The sequence below is a fragment of the Neopsephotus bourkii genome, unplaced genomic scaffold (genome assembly GCF_033783945.1).
Source record: "Neopsephotus bourkii isolate Nb327-2 ecotype Australia unplaced genomic scaffold, CSIRO-AGI_Nbou_v1 NB_860, whole genome shotgun sequence".
NCBI lineage: Eukaryota > Metazoa > Chordata > Aves > Psittaciformes > Psittacidae > Neopsephotus > Neopsephotus bourkii.
In genome coordinates, this window is record NW_026901356.1 from 906643 (window position 1) to 920225 (window position 13583).

The following is a 13583-nucleotide window of genomic DNA, read 5'->3' on the forward strand; positions in this document are numbered from 1 at the left end:
AGTGAAAGCAAAGAGAGAGGTGCCATGACCTAGTCGTGATTGGCTTGGAATACGCTTGTGGATGGTGGCTTTAGTAATGTCAAAATACGCTATTGCTGTAATTCCATAACCATTTATTTTTGTGAACTTATTGTTAGAATATCCAGTATAACAGTAGGTCAAGAAGGATTGTTATTTTGATGTTTGATGCCTCAATTGCATGAGTCTTTCTCTGTATGATTTTTCTTTCTTCATCAGTAGATACCAGGCATTTTCTGCTCTTCTAATGAGTTGAAAAGATAGAAAGCATAGTTTGAGTGCTGGATAGTTGTTCTTCCTTTTTTATTTACGAAGTTTGTTTGAAATAAACTGTCATTCTGGTGATTTATTATTTTTTTTTTCAAGCCTGTAAAAAAGTGCAGAGAGTACCATTTACTTTCAAAGCAAATATATTACGATAGCACTGAAAAGATGCTGATTTCATAATTGTTATTCTCTCTTAACTCCTGACTTTTATTCTGGAAGACTGAACATGGAGGGTGAGGATCTGTTGGGACAAGTTGTGTTCTCTGCCATGGCAGCAGGGATTTTGGATGTATTTCTTTAACTCCCACAGGAAAGTTCTGTGATTCTAGTTTATCATTTGTGAAGCTCAGTTTTGGGTGGGAAGCCCTCCACTGGGAATGTATCACTTAAAAATAGTATTCATGTATGGAATTGGTAAGGTATTGTCCAAGTTTATAGTTTTTCCAAGCTAATTTTTAATTCTGCTCATATTTTAAACTTCACATTGTTTTCTGTTCCAGGATCAGTATGACTCTTGTTTTTTTACAAGTCAGGGAGTATGTCCTTCTGATAGCTGAAAGAGGTGATTAAGTAGGATTCTCCCTTATTTTGGGTTACTACTCAGTAACATTTTCCTTTTAAAAGTAAATTTGAACAATTTTCGACACATATATTACAAATTACAAGGTGAGTTGCTTCTATATTGTATAGAGATCATGCGTTGTAATATATGTAGTACCGGTTTTTCTTTCCATGGCCGCTTGCTATTCTGTTTGACTGGTATGATAGCTGTCTTCATTGCATTCTAAGTGATTTACTCATGGTGTGTTTGATGGGTCTGATGAACGTTTAATTTGTGAAGAGGATACTCCAAAAATGTACTCTGAAGGGTACTGCAAAATGTTGAGCTCAGTACCTTATCCTACTGTACTTGAATGATTGCCACTTAAAGAAAGATTTCTTTATAAAAGCAAACCACCTACAATGTGATTCAAGAACATCCGAGGGGAATAACTGTACAGTTGTCCCTTCTGTGAGTGTGTGTTAAGTGTTTGGAGGAAGTGAGAAAAGAGGCTGGAGGAAGGAATTGCATTTTCCCAGGAAGATTGATTTGGGATTGATAAGTTTTGGTGGTTTTTTTGGGTGTGTTTTTTTTTTTTTTTTTTCCCCTTCAGTGAATTTGGGGTTAAGGTGTTTCAGGTGATAGCACTTGCTGAAGGCCAAGAGGATGGTCATTAACAATATAGTTTGCGGTTTTTTAACAGAAGAAGTGGAGGTTGAAGAAAAAATAATGCAGTCCAAGGTCACTTTTAGGGCATAACAGGCTCTTGGTTTTTAGAAGGAATTAATGTTGTCTGTTGGAAAGAGCCATGGGGAATGCTTTATGTGTATTAGTTAATCTCAGCATAATAATGATCTTTGGGTGTTGTATAAGCATGAAGAAGCTGAGACAAAGATTGTCTAGACCAAAAGGTAAACAGAAGTCTGTCCCATGGGCAATGGCGGAAAAGACCTGTGATAGAAGACTGTTATGCATGCTCCTTCATTTACTGTATTCCAACTCAGTTACGTCTTCAATATTGAGATATTTGTACAGTTTGTCACAGACCTGTTTGAGCCTATGTCAGGATTGCAAGAGAAAGAAAAAATGTTTAGTAACCATCAAGTGCTTGAAAGATTTATGGTTAGTAGCAGAAAATGAAGTTGCACATTAAAGGATCAAATTACTTTTAAGAACATGCCAAAGTTCTTGTATTTAATAAATAAAGCGATCACAGACTAAAAATTACTGGAGCTAATGACAAAACTGGTGATTTACATGTTTTTAAAGTAAGTCTCCTGTAGTTTCAATTTTCATCATGTTTGAGTTACAATTTTGTGTAAGTTCTGCAATCTCTTTTTGCTACATAGTAAAGGAAAAATAGTTGCAAAGGTTACCAGGTATGGTGGAGTAACCTTTTTAGCTGTGGAACATAATCACAGACAGAATTACAGATTACTTAAGTCATAGAAAAATGAAGTACCTAAAAGGTATTTATTAGACAGTAGCTTGTCAGTGAAAAGTCTTGTATACAAAAATGAGGAAGATGAACTTTTGTATCTTGATCTTAGAGCTATTTGTAAAATGAAGACTATAAAGTTTTTGTTTGTTTCTATCTGTATGTCATGAAGGAGCGAAATGGTTTCTAAAACGCAGAGTCACAAACTGATTAGAAAATTCTCAAGGGGAACTCTGCTGGGGCTATCGTAACTTAACAATGGAACGGTGAGTCACTGCAGGAGGAATTCATGTAATAATCTTTTCCGGTATTTATAGGACCAGGAGGATAAAATGTCATTTGATTTTTATTTGATTGAAAACTACTAGACAAAAGAGAAAAAGGAAGAAAAACTGAAGCATCTTTAAGGCATGAAAGACAAATGGAATGTATAAAAACCATATTATGAAACAGTAAAGTGGGTTACTGAAAATGTGATCAATGCTCCAAAATAGTTGTTAATAATAAAATTATTTGATAGCTTAAGATGTTTTTATTTATTTGCTTGTTTGTTTGTTTGTTTATGTTCTCGGTGCAAAATGTTGCTTTTGAGTGGAACAGGTAGATTGTGAGGCATCTGTATGTGTACTTGATTGCTAGTTCAGGTGTGTATATCTGTGCAGTTCAGAGATTTTCCATAGAAGGACTACCTTACAGGAATATATCAAAATATACTTAATGTAGCCTTAATTAGGTTTGCTAGGAGGCCAAAACTGCTTCAGCCTATTCTGTTAATGCTGGTGATACAGTGTTTGGTCCAGTGCTACGTATTCGGTCCTTCAGCCACTTGTGCTCAAATCAGAGCTGTATCCTCTTCTGTGTAGTGCTCCCAGTTTAAAGATAGCGTTACAATTTTCTACTGTTGCTTAAAGGTTTGGTTGGTTTGTGTTGGTTCTTCCAGAAAGGAGAGAATAATTTGGTGAGCATGTCTTTATTCACAGCGAATGCTTGCATTAATTCTTAACTGAAACATTTTGATGCTGTCACAATATTGAGAGCTTGTAACTGTATCATGGTACAGTGGGCTTTATCGTTTCTCATCCTCTTTCTACTAGCACTTATTGCATACTAACATTTATTTTTAGTTTATTTATAAGATCTGCTATATGTTTCATTAATATTCATTACGTATAAGGGGTTTACCAAGCTTAAAATTTATCATAGTTGAAATTAGTGGAAGCAGCAGCAGATAGATGTGTGTGAGGACAGGTGAGACAACCAAACCCAGCACCGAACATGTTGCTCATGTTGATTAAACTCACTTTTTGCAAGAGGAATTATGACGTATCACAGTATCACAGTATGTTAGAGATTGGAAGGGACCTCAAAAGATCATCTAGTCCAATCCCCCTGCTGGAGCAGGAACACCTAGATAAGGTTACACAGGAACGTGTCCAGGCGGGTCTTGAATGTCTCCAGAGAAGGAGACTCTACAACCTCCCTGGGCAGCCTGTTCCAGTGTTCTGTCACCCTCACTGAGAAGAAGTTTCTTCTCAGGTTTAAGTGGAACCTCTTGTGTTCCAGTTTGTACCCATTTCCCCTTGTCCTTTCATTGTTTGCCACTGAGAAGAGCCTGGCTCCATCCTCGTGACACTCCCCCTTTATATATTTATATACACTAATAAGGTCACCCCTCAATCTCCTCTTCTCCAAACTATAGAGACCCAGCTCCCTCAGTCTTTCCTCATAAGGGAGATGCTCCACTCCCTTAATCATCTTAGTTGCCCTGCGCTGGACTCTCTCCAGCAGGTCCCTGTCCTTCTTAAACTGAGGGGCCCAGAACTGGACACAATATTCCAGATGGGGTCTCACCAGGGCAGAGTAGAGGGGAAGGAGAACCTCTCTCGACCTACTAACCACCCCCCTTCTAATACAACCCAGGATGCCATTGGCCTTCTTGGCCACAAGGGCACAGTGTCGGCTCATGGTCATCCTGTCGTCCACCAGGACCCCCAGGTCCCTCTCCCCTACACTGCTCTCTAACAGGTCGTTCCCCAGTCTATACTGGAACCTGGGGTTGTTCCTGCCCAGATGCAGGAACACTTTCCCTTGTTATATTTCATCAAGTTATTCCCCGCCCAACTCTCCAGCCTGTCCAGGTCTCGCTGAATGGCAGCACAGCCTTCTGGCGTGTCGGCCACCCCTCCCAGCTTAGTGTCATCAGCAAACTTGCTGATAGTACACTCAATTCCCTCATCTAAATCGTTGATGAATATATTAAATAATACTGGTCCCAGAACCGACCCTTGAGGCACTCCACTAGATACAGGCCTCCAACTAGACTCCGCCCCATAGACTACAACTCTCTGGCTTCTCTCCTTCAGTCAGTTCACAGTCCACCGCACTACCCGATCATCCAGACCACACTTCCTCAATTTAGCCGCAAGGATGCTGTGGAAGACCGTGTCAAACGCTTTGCTGAAGTCAAGGTAGACCACATCCACCCCTCTGCCATCATCCATCCACCGTGTTATTTCCTCATAAAAGGCTACGAAATTGGTCAAGCATGGCTTCCCCTTGGTGAAGCCATGTTGACTGCCCCTCATAACCCTCTTATCCTTGATATGCCTTAAGATGGCACCAAGGATAAGGTGTTCCATCACTTTCCCAGGAATGGAGGTGAGGCTGACCGGTCTATAGTTACCCAGGTCCTCCTTCTTGCCCTTTTTGAAGACAGGAGTGACATTTGCTTTCCTCCAGTCCTCAGGCACCTCTCCCGTTTCCCAAGACTAGGTAAAGATGATGGAGAGCGGTCTAGCAATGACCTCCGCCAGTTCCCTCAGCACCTGCGGGTGCATCCCATCTGGACCCATGGATTTATGGATATCCAGATTGCTCAACTGGCCTCTAACCCATTCCTCATCGACTAAGGCAGACCGCTCCGTTGACCTATCTTCATCTGAGGTCTCAGCAGTACAGGGCTCTTCAGGACTGCCTCCGGCAGAGTAGACAGAGACAAAGAAGGCATTCAGTAACTCTGCCATCTCTGTATCTTCTGTCACCAGGGCACCCGTCCCGTTCATCAGCAGGCCTACATTGCCTCTGGTGTTAGTTTTACCTGCCATGTATTTGAAAAAGCTCTTTCTGCTGTCCTTGACCCCTCTCGCCAGCTTTAATTCCAAGGAGGCCTTAGTCATCCTAGCAGCTTTCCTACATCCTCTAGCAGCAGCCTTATATTCTTCCCAAGTGGCCAGCCCTTCCTTCCATGACCTGTAAACTCTCCTCTTCCACTTGAGCATACCGAGCAATTCCCTATTTAGCCACGCAGGTCTCCTGACCCTCTTCCTTGACTTCCTACGTGTCGGGATGCTCCGATCTTGAGCTCGGAAAAAGCAGTCCTTGAACGTCAACCAACTATCTTGGGCCCCTTTACCTTCAAGCGGCCTAGCCCATGGGATTTCCCCTAGCAATTACTTGAAGAGGCCAAAGTTTGCCCTGCTAAAGTCCAGGGTTGCGATTCTACTTGCTATTCTACTGACCCTACCACACAAGATCCTGAATTCTACCATCTCGTGGTCGCTGCAACCAAGGCAGCCCTCAACCTTCACTCCTTCAACCAGACCCTCCTTGTTAGTGAGGATGAGATCCAGCAGCGCACCTCTCCTGGTTGGCTCGTCCACCATTTGCATGAGGAAGTTATCATCTATACACTGGAGGAACCTCCTGGACTGCGGCTGGGTTGCTGAGTAGTCCTTCCAGCAAACATCAGGGAAGTTAAAATCCCCCACGATGTCCACGGCCTGTGACTGTGAGGCCGCTGTCAGCTGCCTGTAGAAGGCCTCGTCAACTTCCTCACCCTGATCCGGTGGCCTGTAACAGACCCCCACAACAGTATCGCCCCTGCCAGCCTGCCCCTTAATTCTCACCCACAGACTCTCAACTCGCTCATCGTCTGTCCCCGGACAGAACTCAACGCACGTAATTTTGGTTTTGATTGTTTTATGTTGTTGCAGAATAAGTGCAATTCTAATTGACACTTGAGACTGTTGTGACCATGTTTCCAAGTGGTTTAAATCCTATGCAAGTAACAAAAAGGTGGTTTTAATTTTCTACTGTTGTTTCACATTTTCCTGAAGGGTTTTATCTACAGAAATGGCACATAAAAGTGAAATGTCTGTTTATTGCACACCTTACTTCTGGTGAGGATTAAGTGGAAATAACTTGAGTAGAAATCATAGAATATCAGACATCTCTTGGAAATTTTAAGAGTAATTTAAGAGGATTTGCATGTTTTGTAGATTTCATGTTAGTTTTGGCTAGATTCAGAGTTAGCAACTACACTTTTATGTTAGTAGTTTTCTTTTAGGAGAGAGAATACAAATTTTTGTAATTAGTTTAATAGCCCACTTAATAGCCAGTACTGGATTTTTACAAGGTTAGCAGAAGTAACAGTACAGTGCAAAAAAAGCCCGTACTGAATGGAGCCTCTGTCATGAGGGAGGTTCTCTGAATCTGATCAACAGTGATAATGTCAGAGCTTATAGACAAAGTATGTTATCAGTACTTTGAATTTGTAATGTATGTGAGTATTTTCAGAACCTAGTTAAATTCTTGTGGTTAGTTGTCTTTTAAAAATACCCATACTTTTTTGACTGTTTCAGTTTTGTGCTTATAAATTGGTTTCAGTGAATATACTTTGGGTTTATAGCAGAAGATAAATCAGAATCCTTAATTAAATAGTGGGAGCATTTATATAATATGAATATCATATCCTCTGTAATATAATTTTGTCTTCTGCTTAAAAAAAATCTATGTCATTCTTTATTTCTTTGTATGAGTGGTGCAATTTAATATTGGATGATGAGCCAAGTCAATTTTTTTTTCTTTGTGAAATATTATACGAAAGGTCTGCTTTTAGAGCATAGGTTTAGGAAACATGAAGGTATAGCAGAAAAAAATTAAATTGTGACAACCTAAATATTTGAAAGGATCATAACTTGCACTCATAACCACATTAGAGCTGTATTATTATTCTTTTCGCAAATATTCAGGTTTTTTATGATAGGATTTCCATTAAAAAGCCTTTATTTGTGTTCTCTAAAACCTGTTTCTTCAAAAATGTTTGTGTCTGTCTTCATTGCCTTTGAATTTCTGTTTTTATTCAAAGGGATTTTATGGTTGAGTCTTAATTCTTTTAAGAGATAAGTAACAAAATTTCCCTTAAAAGGTGCTAACCTTTAGGTGTGTGGGTGCTTAACTTTGGGTGTGTAGACTTTGTCAGTAAGTTTAGTTCACATGAATTTTTATCTAATGTGATTGCACTTGTTAAGTGGCCTTCAAAAACTGTTTCACACACAAAAAGTAATTTGAGGATTTAGAAAAAGCCCAAAGAGAAACACATACTGAAGGGTGTGGAGAATTTTGTTCATCCAGTCTAGCTTGCGTGGAGTCTGCTGTTTCCCCTAATCAAGGGAGGTCAGTTAAATGAGCCAAGAGGAAAGATTTATGGCAATTCAGAGATGCAGAAACTAGAGAAAATGCTGTTTAGTCACATTTCTACTTTGGTTTTAAATGTAGTTATAAACCAATAAAATTCTCTCACTTTCTAAACTTCAGTATGTTTTCCCTATGGTATAGGATTATAGATACTTTTTTAGTAATTTGAAAGGAAATATAAGTGGAACTGCACTCATGCAACCTCTTCATTGCTAAGTGAAGAGCCAGTTATTTGTGTTAACAATATAGTTCTTGCCTTTTAAGCTGTTGAGTGTTGTCATACTTAAAGGCCAGAGGAGAAGGGTGCATGGGACAGCTTCTAGAAATAGTCCTGCTATTTTGCAGGTAAAGACATAAACCAGCATTAAGTTCTACCTAATTTTCTTTTTTCTCCTGTTTATGGAGTCAAAGTGCCTTGGTTCAAGGGGGATGACTGTTTCCTGAGTCATTGTTTCTTAGGAAAGTTTCAGGAACAAAGCTTCTTGGTCATATGGACTCTGACCACAGAAACCCTTAGAATGAGCCTACAGAAAGCACATAGCCAGAAGAGTAGTGTTCACCTTTCCAGAGTTTTTATCTCAGCTTCCCTTCTGCTTCTCCTTTCCTCCTGTTGAGACTTCCTACACCGTGACTGTATTGAATGGTATGTTTTCCTCCATGTGAGGAAATCAGCAAAAGAAGCTTTAAATCAACAAACATTTTTTATTATTGTTGTGGTTGAAAGGTAAAGGTGTTGTCTCTTTCATTCAGCAGCATTTCCTTGACATGACGTTTGGAGCCGGTGGTCACACTAAAGCTCTTCTGGAGAAAGCAAGCAACATCACGATATATGCACTGGACAGGGACCCCACAGCTTATAACATAGCTCAGCAGCTTTCAGAATTGTACCCGTAAGTTGCCTTCTCCTGTCTTAAATACGGTCAAGATAAGATTGGTACTGTGTTATTGTATCCACTATTGAATATATCTTTATAGTTCTGATAGTTTTTAATGGCTTATTGTAGAATAGTACTATATGCTGTATATACCCCATTAAATAGGACATCCAGTTCATTTTAGGAGTATTTGGATACAAGTTCGTCTGAGGTTTTTGGAGTTATATGCATTTTTTTTTTTCTGTAAATGGTTAATTTTGAGTATGTGCCAAGTCGCCAATTTCATATTTAACACTTGTTTTAAGAAAGTTGCATGTGTTGTGTTTGCTTTGAGATTAATCTGATGATAGCATTGTACAAAAGATACACTTTGTGGTAAATATTTCATCACAAAGGATGAAATAATATACTTTTAAATAATAAGGTTATTTAAATATTGCTTATGAATATTTTAATTTTTTAAAAACAAATTTTAATTCAGTCTTAGGCTTTCTAAATATTTTACCACTGGCTTCAGAAACTACTAAACATTTGAGTAAGCTACTGTTCTTGTGTAAAGCTTATGCTTCAACTTTCTTTTAAAATAGAGTTCTGAGTTGCCAAATGAACAATTGCTAAATGCAAATTTTCAGTTTTCTCTAGTCATACAAGTTCCTTTATTCAAGAATCAGCCCAGTCAGAGAGCATTCATGTAGAAGTGTGCAATATGTGAAATAAAATATGAACTTTGAGAAACTGCTGCTGTTCAAATTTGACCAGAAAGTAGAAATACATAGATACAAAATTTAGAAAAGAAATTTAAACTGTCAGGTTGAAAACATTGCCCAGAAAAACATTGTTCCCCGGAGAAGCTGTGGCTGCCTCATCCCTGGCACTGCTCAAGGCCAGGTTGGACGGGGCTTGGCGCAACCTGGCCTAGAGGAAGGTGTTGGAACTGGATGAGCTTTAAGGTCCCTTCCAACCCAAACCAGTGTCTGATTCTATGATTATTTATTTCAAAGAGCTTTTACCTGAGGAAAAACAAATCTTTCAAGTAAGAATAAAACTGGAAGAGGTGGATAGAGAAACACCTGGTTCTTAAATCTTTTTTTTTTCCCCCACATAAAAAGAAATTCTAAGATAGCAATATTGTGCAAGCAATGCAGAAGGTATTTCTTACCCTTCCTAAAAGAAAACGCTAAAGTGTGCATTCCCTTCTTCAAGTGCCAGTGTCAGAGGCCTAGTGGGAAAAATGTAAGCATGTGAGAAGAAATCAGGCACAGTTGCTAGTTATCCTACTCAGTAAGACCACTTAAATATATTTCTCAAAATTTCCAGTTCTCTGTGGGCTGAAGTGACATGCTTATAAATTTTTGGAATTCCAATCTCAACTGTTATTTCTCCAGAGTATGATCTTGTTGAGAGAATAATTGTCAAGGAAAATCCATTTTCTTTTAAACTAAGCCTGCAAACGCATTCTACTCGATGTCATGGGAGTTGTAGAGTCTTCTGTTCTTGTGTCATAGCAAAAAAAAAAACACCACCAAAAAACCAAACCAAAAAACTGTAGTTCAAATTGAAGCTAATCTTAACAGAAGTTTTCAGAACCATTCACACAGTGTAAGACAATGAAAAGTCCTCTAACTCAACATGTATTTATCTGTAAAGTATCTTATGCAAACCTGGGTGTTAAGCAAGTTTGTTTTCTAAGTAGATTAAGAGATTTTACATGTTTGATACTGTTCTGCAGTGATTGCCGTTGTTAATTCTCTGCATATGTTTGGGAAAAGATGAGCTTTAATCAATATAGTATTGCAGTTGATGTAAGTTACTATGGCTTTATAAACAAAGGAGGTCTCCTAGTTCCTTGTTTTGGTTGTAAAATCATATAAATCTGGTTACTTGGACTCCAGACTTTGTGTTGTCTGCCTCTACAGTCACAAGTTATCATTAGAATGAAGCCAATTATTAGATAACAGTGTTGTTAGTGAAAAGTCTTCATCACTGAAAGATGAACACGTATCACTTGAGTACTATTGTAAGATAAAGAGTAGTCTTGTTTTGGTGGTTTCCCTCATCTCCCAACTTTCCTATTGAAAAGAACAGGTGGGCCTTTTTTCAGATGGAAAATGTATCTTTTTCATAATAGCTTCTGTTGAAAATTAAGGTAAAAGAATGTTCATATGTGATATATGTGCTTATTATCAATCTGCTTTACCTGGAAAGTCAGTTGTATAAAACATGGTTTAATTAAAAGGGGGGAAGAAAAGGTGTATCATTTGACACATGAAGCTGGGGTTTGCTTACAAATCAGTTTTAAGCATAAAGGATTTACTTCTTCAGAGACATGTAGCTTTCCTAAATGGATTTTTTTCTTTCAGTACTCATTAAAGATGGCTGATCTAATATTATGGGGTTTATTGTCTATTTTCTGCACTGTGTGAAATAAATCTTTTATCATGATTTTATCAGTTTAATTTAAATTTGTATTGGCATTGAAAGCTCAGGGAATTCGTCTGGTTGATTTTTTTTATTTTTTTTTTTTGCCTCTTCTGTTCAACGTTCCTGTTTTGGGAGAGGTTATTTGACTGGCTGAAGTGCTTCGCTTCCTTTGGAGCTGATGGCCCAAGAGCTGGGAAAGGCTGTTCTGCAATTGTAACCAGTAAAATCTGATTCCCTCTATGTCTGAAACTGTGAATGCAGTGGGCAAATTGGAAGTCATGCATAAACTGAATCTTCTGTTCCCATTTTGTTTCTACTTAAAACAGGATATTGTACCCATTTAATTGGGGATCTTAGTAAATTCCAGCATATCAACTTCACGATAGGTTTTGAGTTTTGCAGTAGTATTTGAAGTACTCCAGCTTACATGAAAAACTTCAAAATAGGTTAGGTAACATTTTTAATAGTAGTAAAATCTTATAGCTCCAACTGTTACTCACTGTGAGGCTTCGTTTTTTAACTCTTGTATCACAAGGCACTGAGTTACAAGATTATTAAAGCTCAAATTGTAAAAATATGCCCAAAGATATGGTTGGAAGGTAAGATGAATATGGCTAAATTAGGGAATTTTTCTATATCCAGAACTAACAAATGAAGCCCTCCTTGTGCTTAGCTGAAAGACAGCTGGAGTAATAAGTCACTGAAGGAGAATACTGAGGGAAGATACATTTGATGTTTATATTTTAAATGTCTCTGCTTCTCGGTAGTGATTTTGTCAGAATTAAAATCTGAAGAGGGCAGAGTTCCAACTGCAAATCTTGCATTCATTTAGGCTCTCTGTTTATTATTTTTTTTAAGCTCTGTAGTGCTGCTTTAATAAGGAGAAAATGGGTCAGGGCTTGTTAGATATTCAGTGTGTGGGTGGGAATCCTTTGACGTGCTTTCTGGGGAAGCCTCTAACTTGGGAATTGCTGCTGAGAATCCAGGAGAACAAAATAAAATTCAGTCAGCAGCAAGATATATTACAAGTAAACCTTTTCACTTCCACTGTAAGGGAAAGGTTAGAGATGTGGCTGAAATATGGCAATTAACCAATATCACTACAAGCTTTTAACCTATGCAAAGCCTACACAGAGGAGACAGTATGTTCTTTGTAATTCTCTGAGCAGAATAAGAAAGTGAGCCCTAAAAGTAAAGATGAATAGTCTAAAATTTCTCATGTGATTTAACTACCTTTTTATTGTAGTTCTAAAGTGATTTTGAGGTGTGATGGTGCTTGTGGCTTTAGCTTTTAGTGTTGCACTAAGTTTAAAAGAAAAGTGGGATAGAACCATCATCTCTGTGTTGTATGTTATAGGGAAAATATAATAAATGCATTTTGTCCAGTTCTAGGAGAAACAGAACTATTTTCAGTTGCAGTAAGCTTATTTGAAGTGCTTGTGAATTCTAGCTGCATGTGTTATATATGTAGATGCTTTTGTTTCTTTGTTTAAAATGTTCTTCACCATGTATGTTTGTGTGTGCCAGGTGCCCACCAAAGCTGCACTATCACTCTCATCTGCACTAGGATGGGGACCCAAGATTCAACAAGAGGTTTGTACATTAAGATAAGGACTGAGAGAGATCACTCACCAGTTACTGTCATGGGCAAACAAGACTCAACTCTGGAAAATTAGTTTAATTTATTACCAAACTAAATCAGTGTAGAATAGTGAGAAACAAAACCAAATCTTAAGGCACCTTCCCCTCACCCCTCCTGTCTCACAGAAGCCTTCCTGTTACCAAAACGTTGCCATGCAATCCCAATACAGCTCAGCATCATTCTTAAATAACTGACCATGTTAATTAGCCTAACTAAATGTTTCTGGACTGTTTTCTTTATTTTCTTAACAGTCCTATGCTAGTACTCCGAGTTGTTGTTTCAGTTATATACTCCCAGTTACCAATAACACATCTCTGCCAAGCAGTTGGGAAAGACCAGTTACTGTTTTCATTAGGGATTTTAGATCAGGGAGCTGCAATGGAGTGACTAACATGTACCTTACATCTGTTCAACCTGTAGGTCTGCTCATATGGGCAGAATGCTTTTGTTTGGCTTAAACACATTTCATTTGGAACTAGTCATAGATATATGAACACCTAAGCATCTTCAAAATGTAGCATAATCTAAGATGAGGTAGACTAAACCAGTACCTTGTTATTATAGGAGATGGAAGAGAAATGGTGCACAAATCCAAATGTTTCTTTAAAACAGTGTGTAGCTCAGTAATAGAAGTTTGGGAGGACGTTGCTAGTAGAAAGCCAAAAAAAAATGACAAATCTGGCTGTTGTGGTTGAGCAGACAACCAGTCTTCAGGTGTCAACCTGAAACTTGGAAGAGATTGAACGCAACAGTTAGTCTAAATATCTTAAGATTTTACCCTTGCAAATTCAGTAGCGTCTGTTACTCAGCTGAAAGTGTATTTATCTTTATATCTTTCAGATACAAAGTCCTATGCTACTTTTTAATGAGGGGTGGGGAAGTCTGCAGGAAAGCAAGTTGTGAGTT

At 38.5% G+C, this 13583-nt stretch overlaps 1 protein-coding gene across 3 annotated transcripts in view; it reads left to right on the forward strand.

Moving 5' to 3' along the window:
• The window catches only part of METTL15 (methyltransferase 15, mitochondrial 12S rRNA N4-cytidine), a 92118-nt gene that overhangs the window by 33562 nt on the left and 44973 nt on the right, over positions 1 to 13583 (forward strand). For 2 of the 3 annotated variants that reach the window (XM_061356572.1, XM_061356574.1), the window contains exon 3: positions 8490 to 8629. In XM_061356572.1, the coding sequence (XP_061212556.1) occupies positions 8490 to 8629 (140 nt within the window). The remainder of the gene's footprint in view (positions 1 to 8489; positions 8630 to 13583) is intronic. The other variant, XM_061356573.1, reaches the window with a different exon arrangement.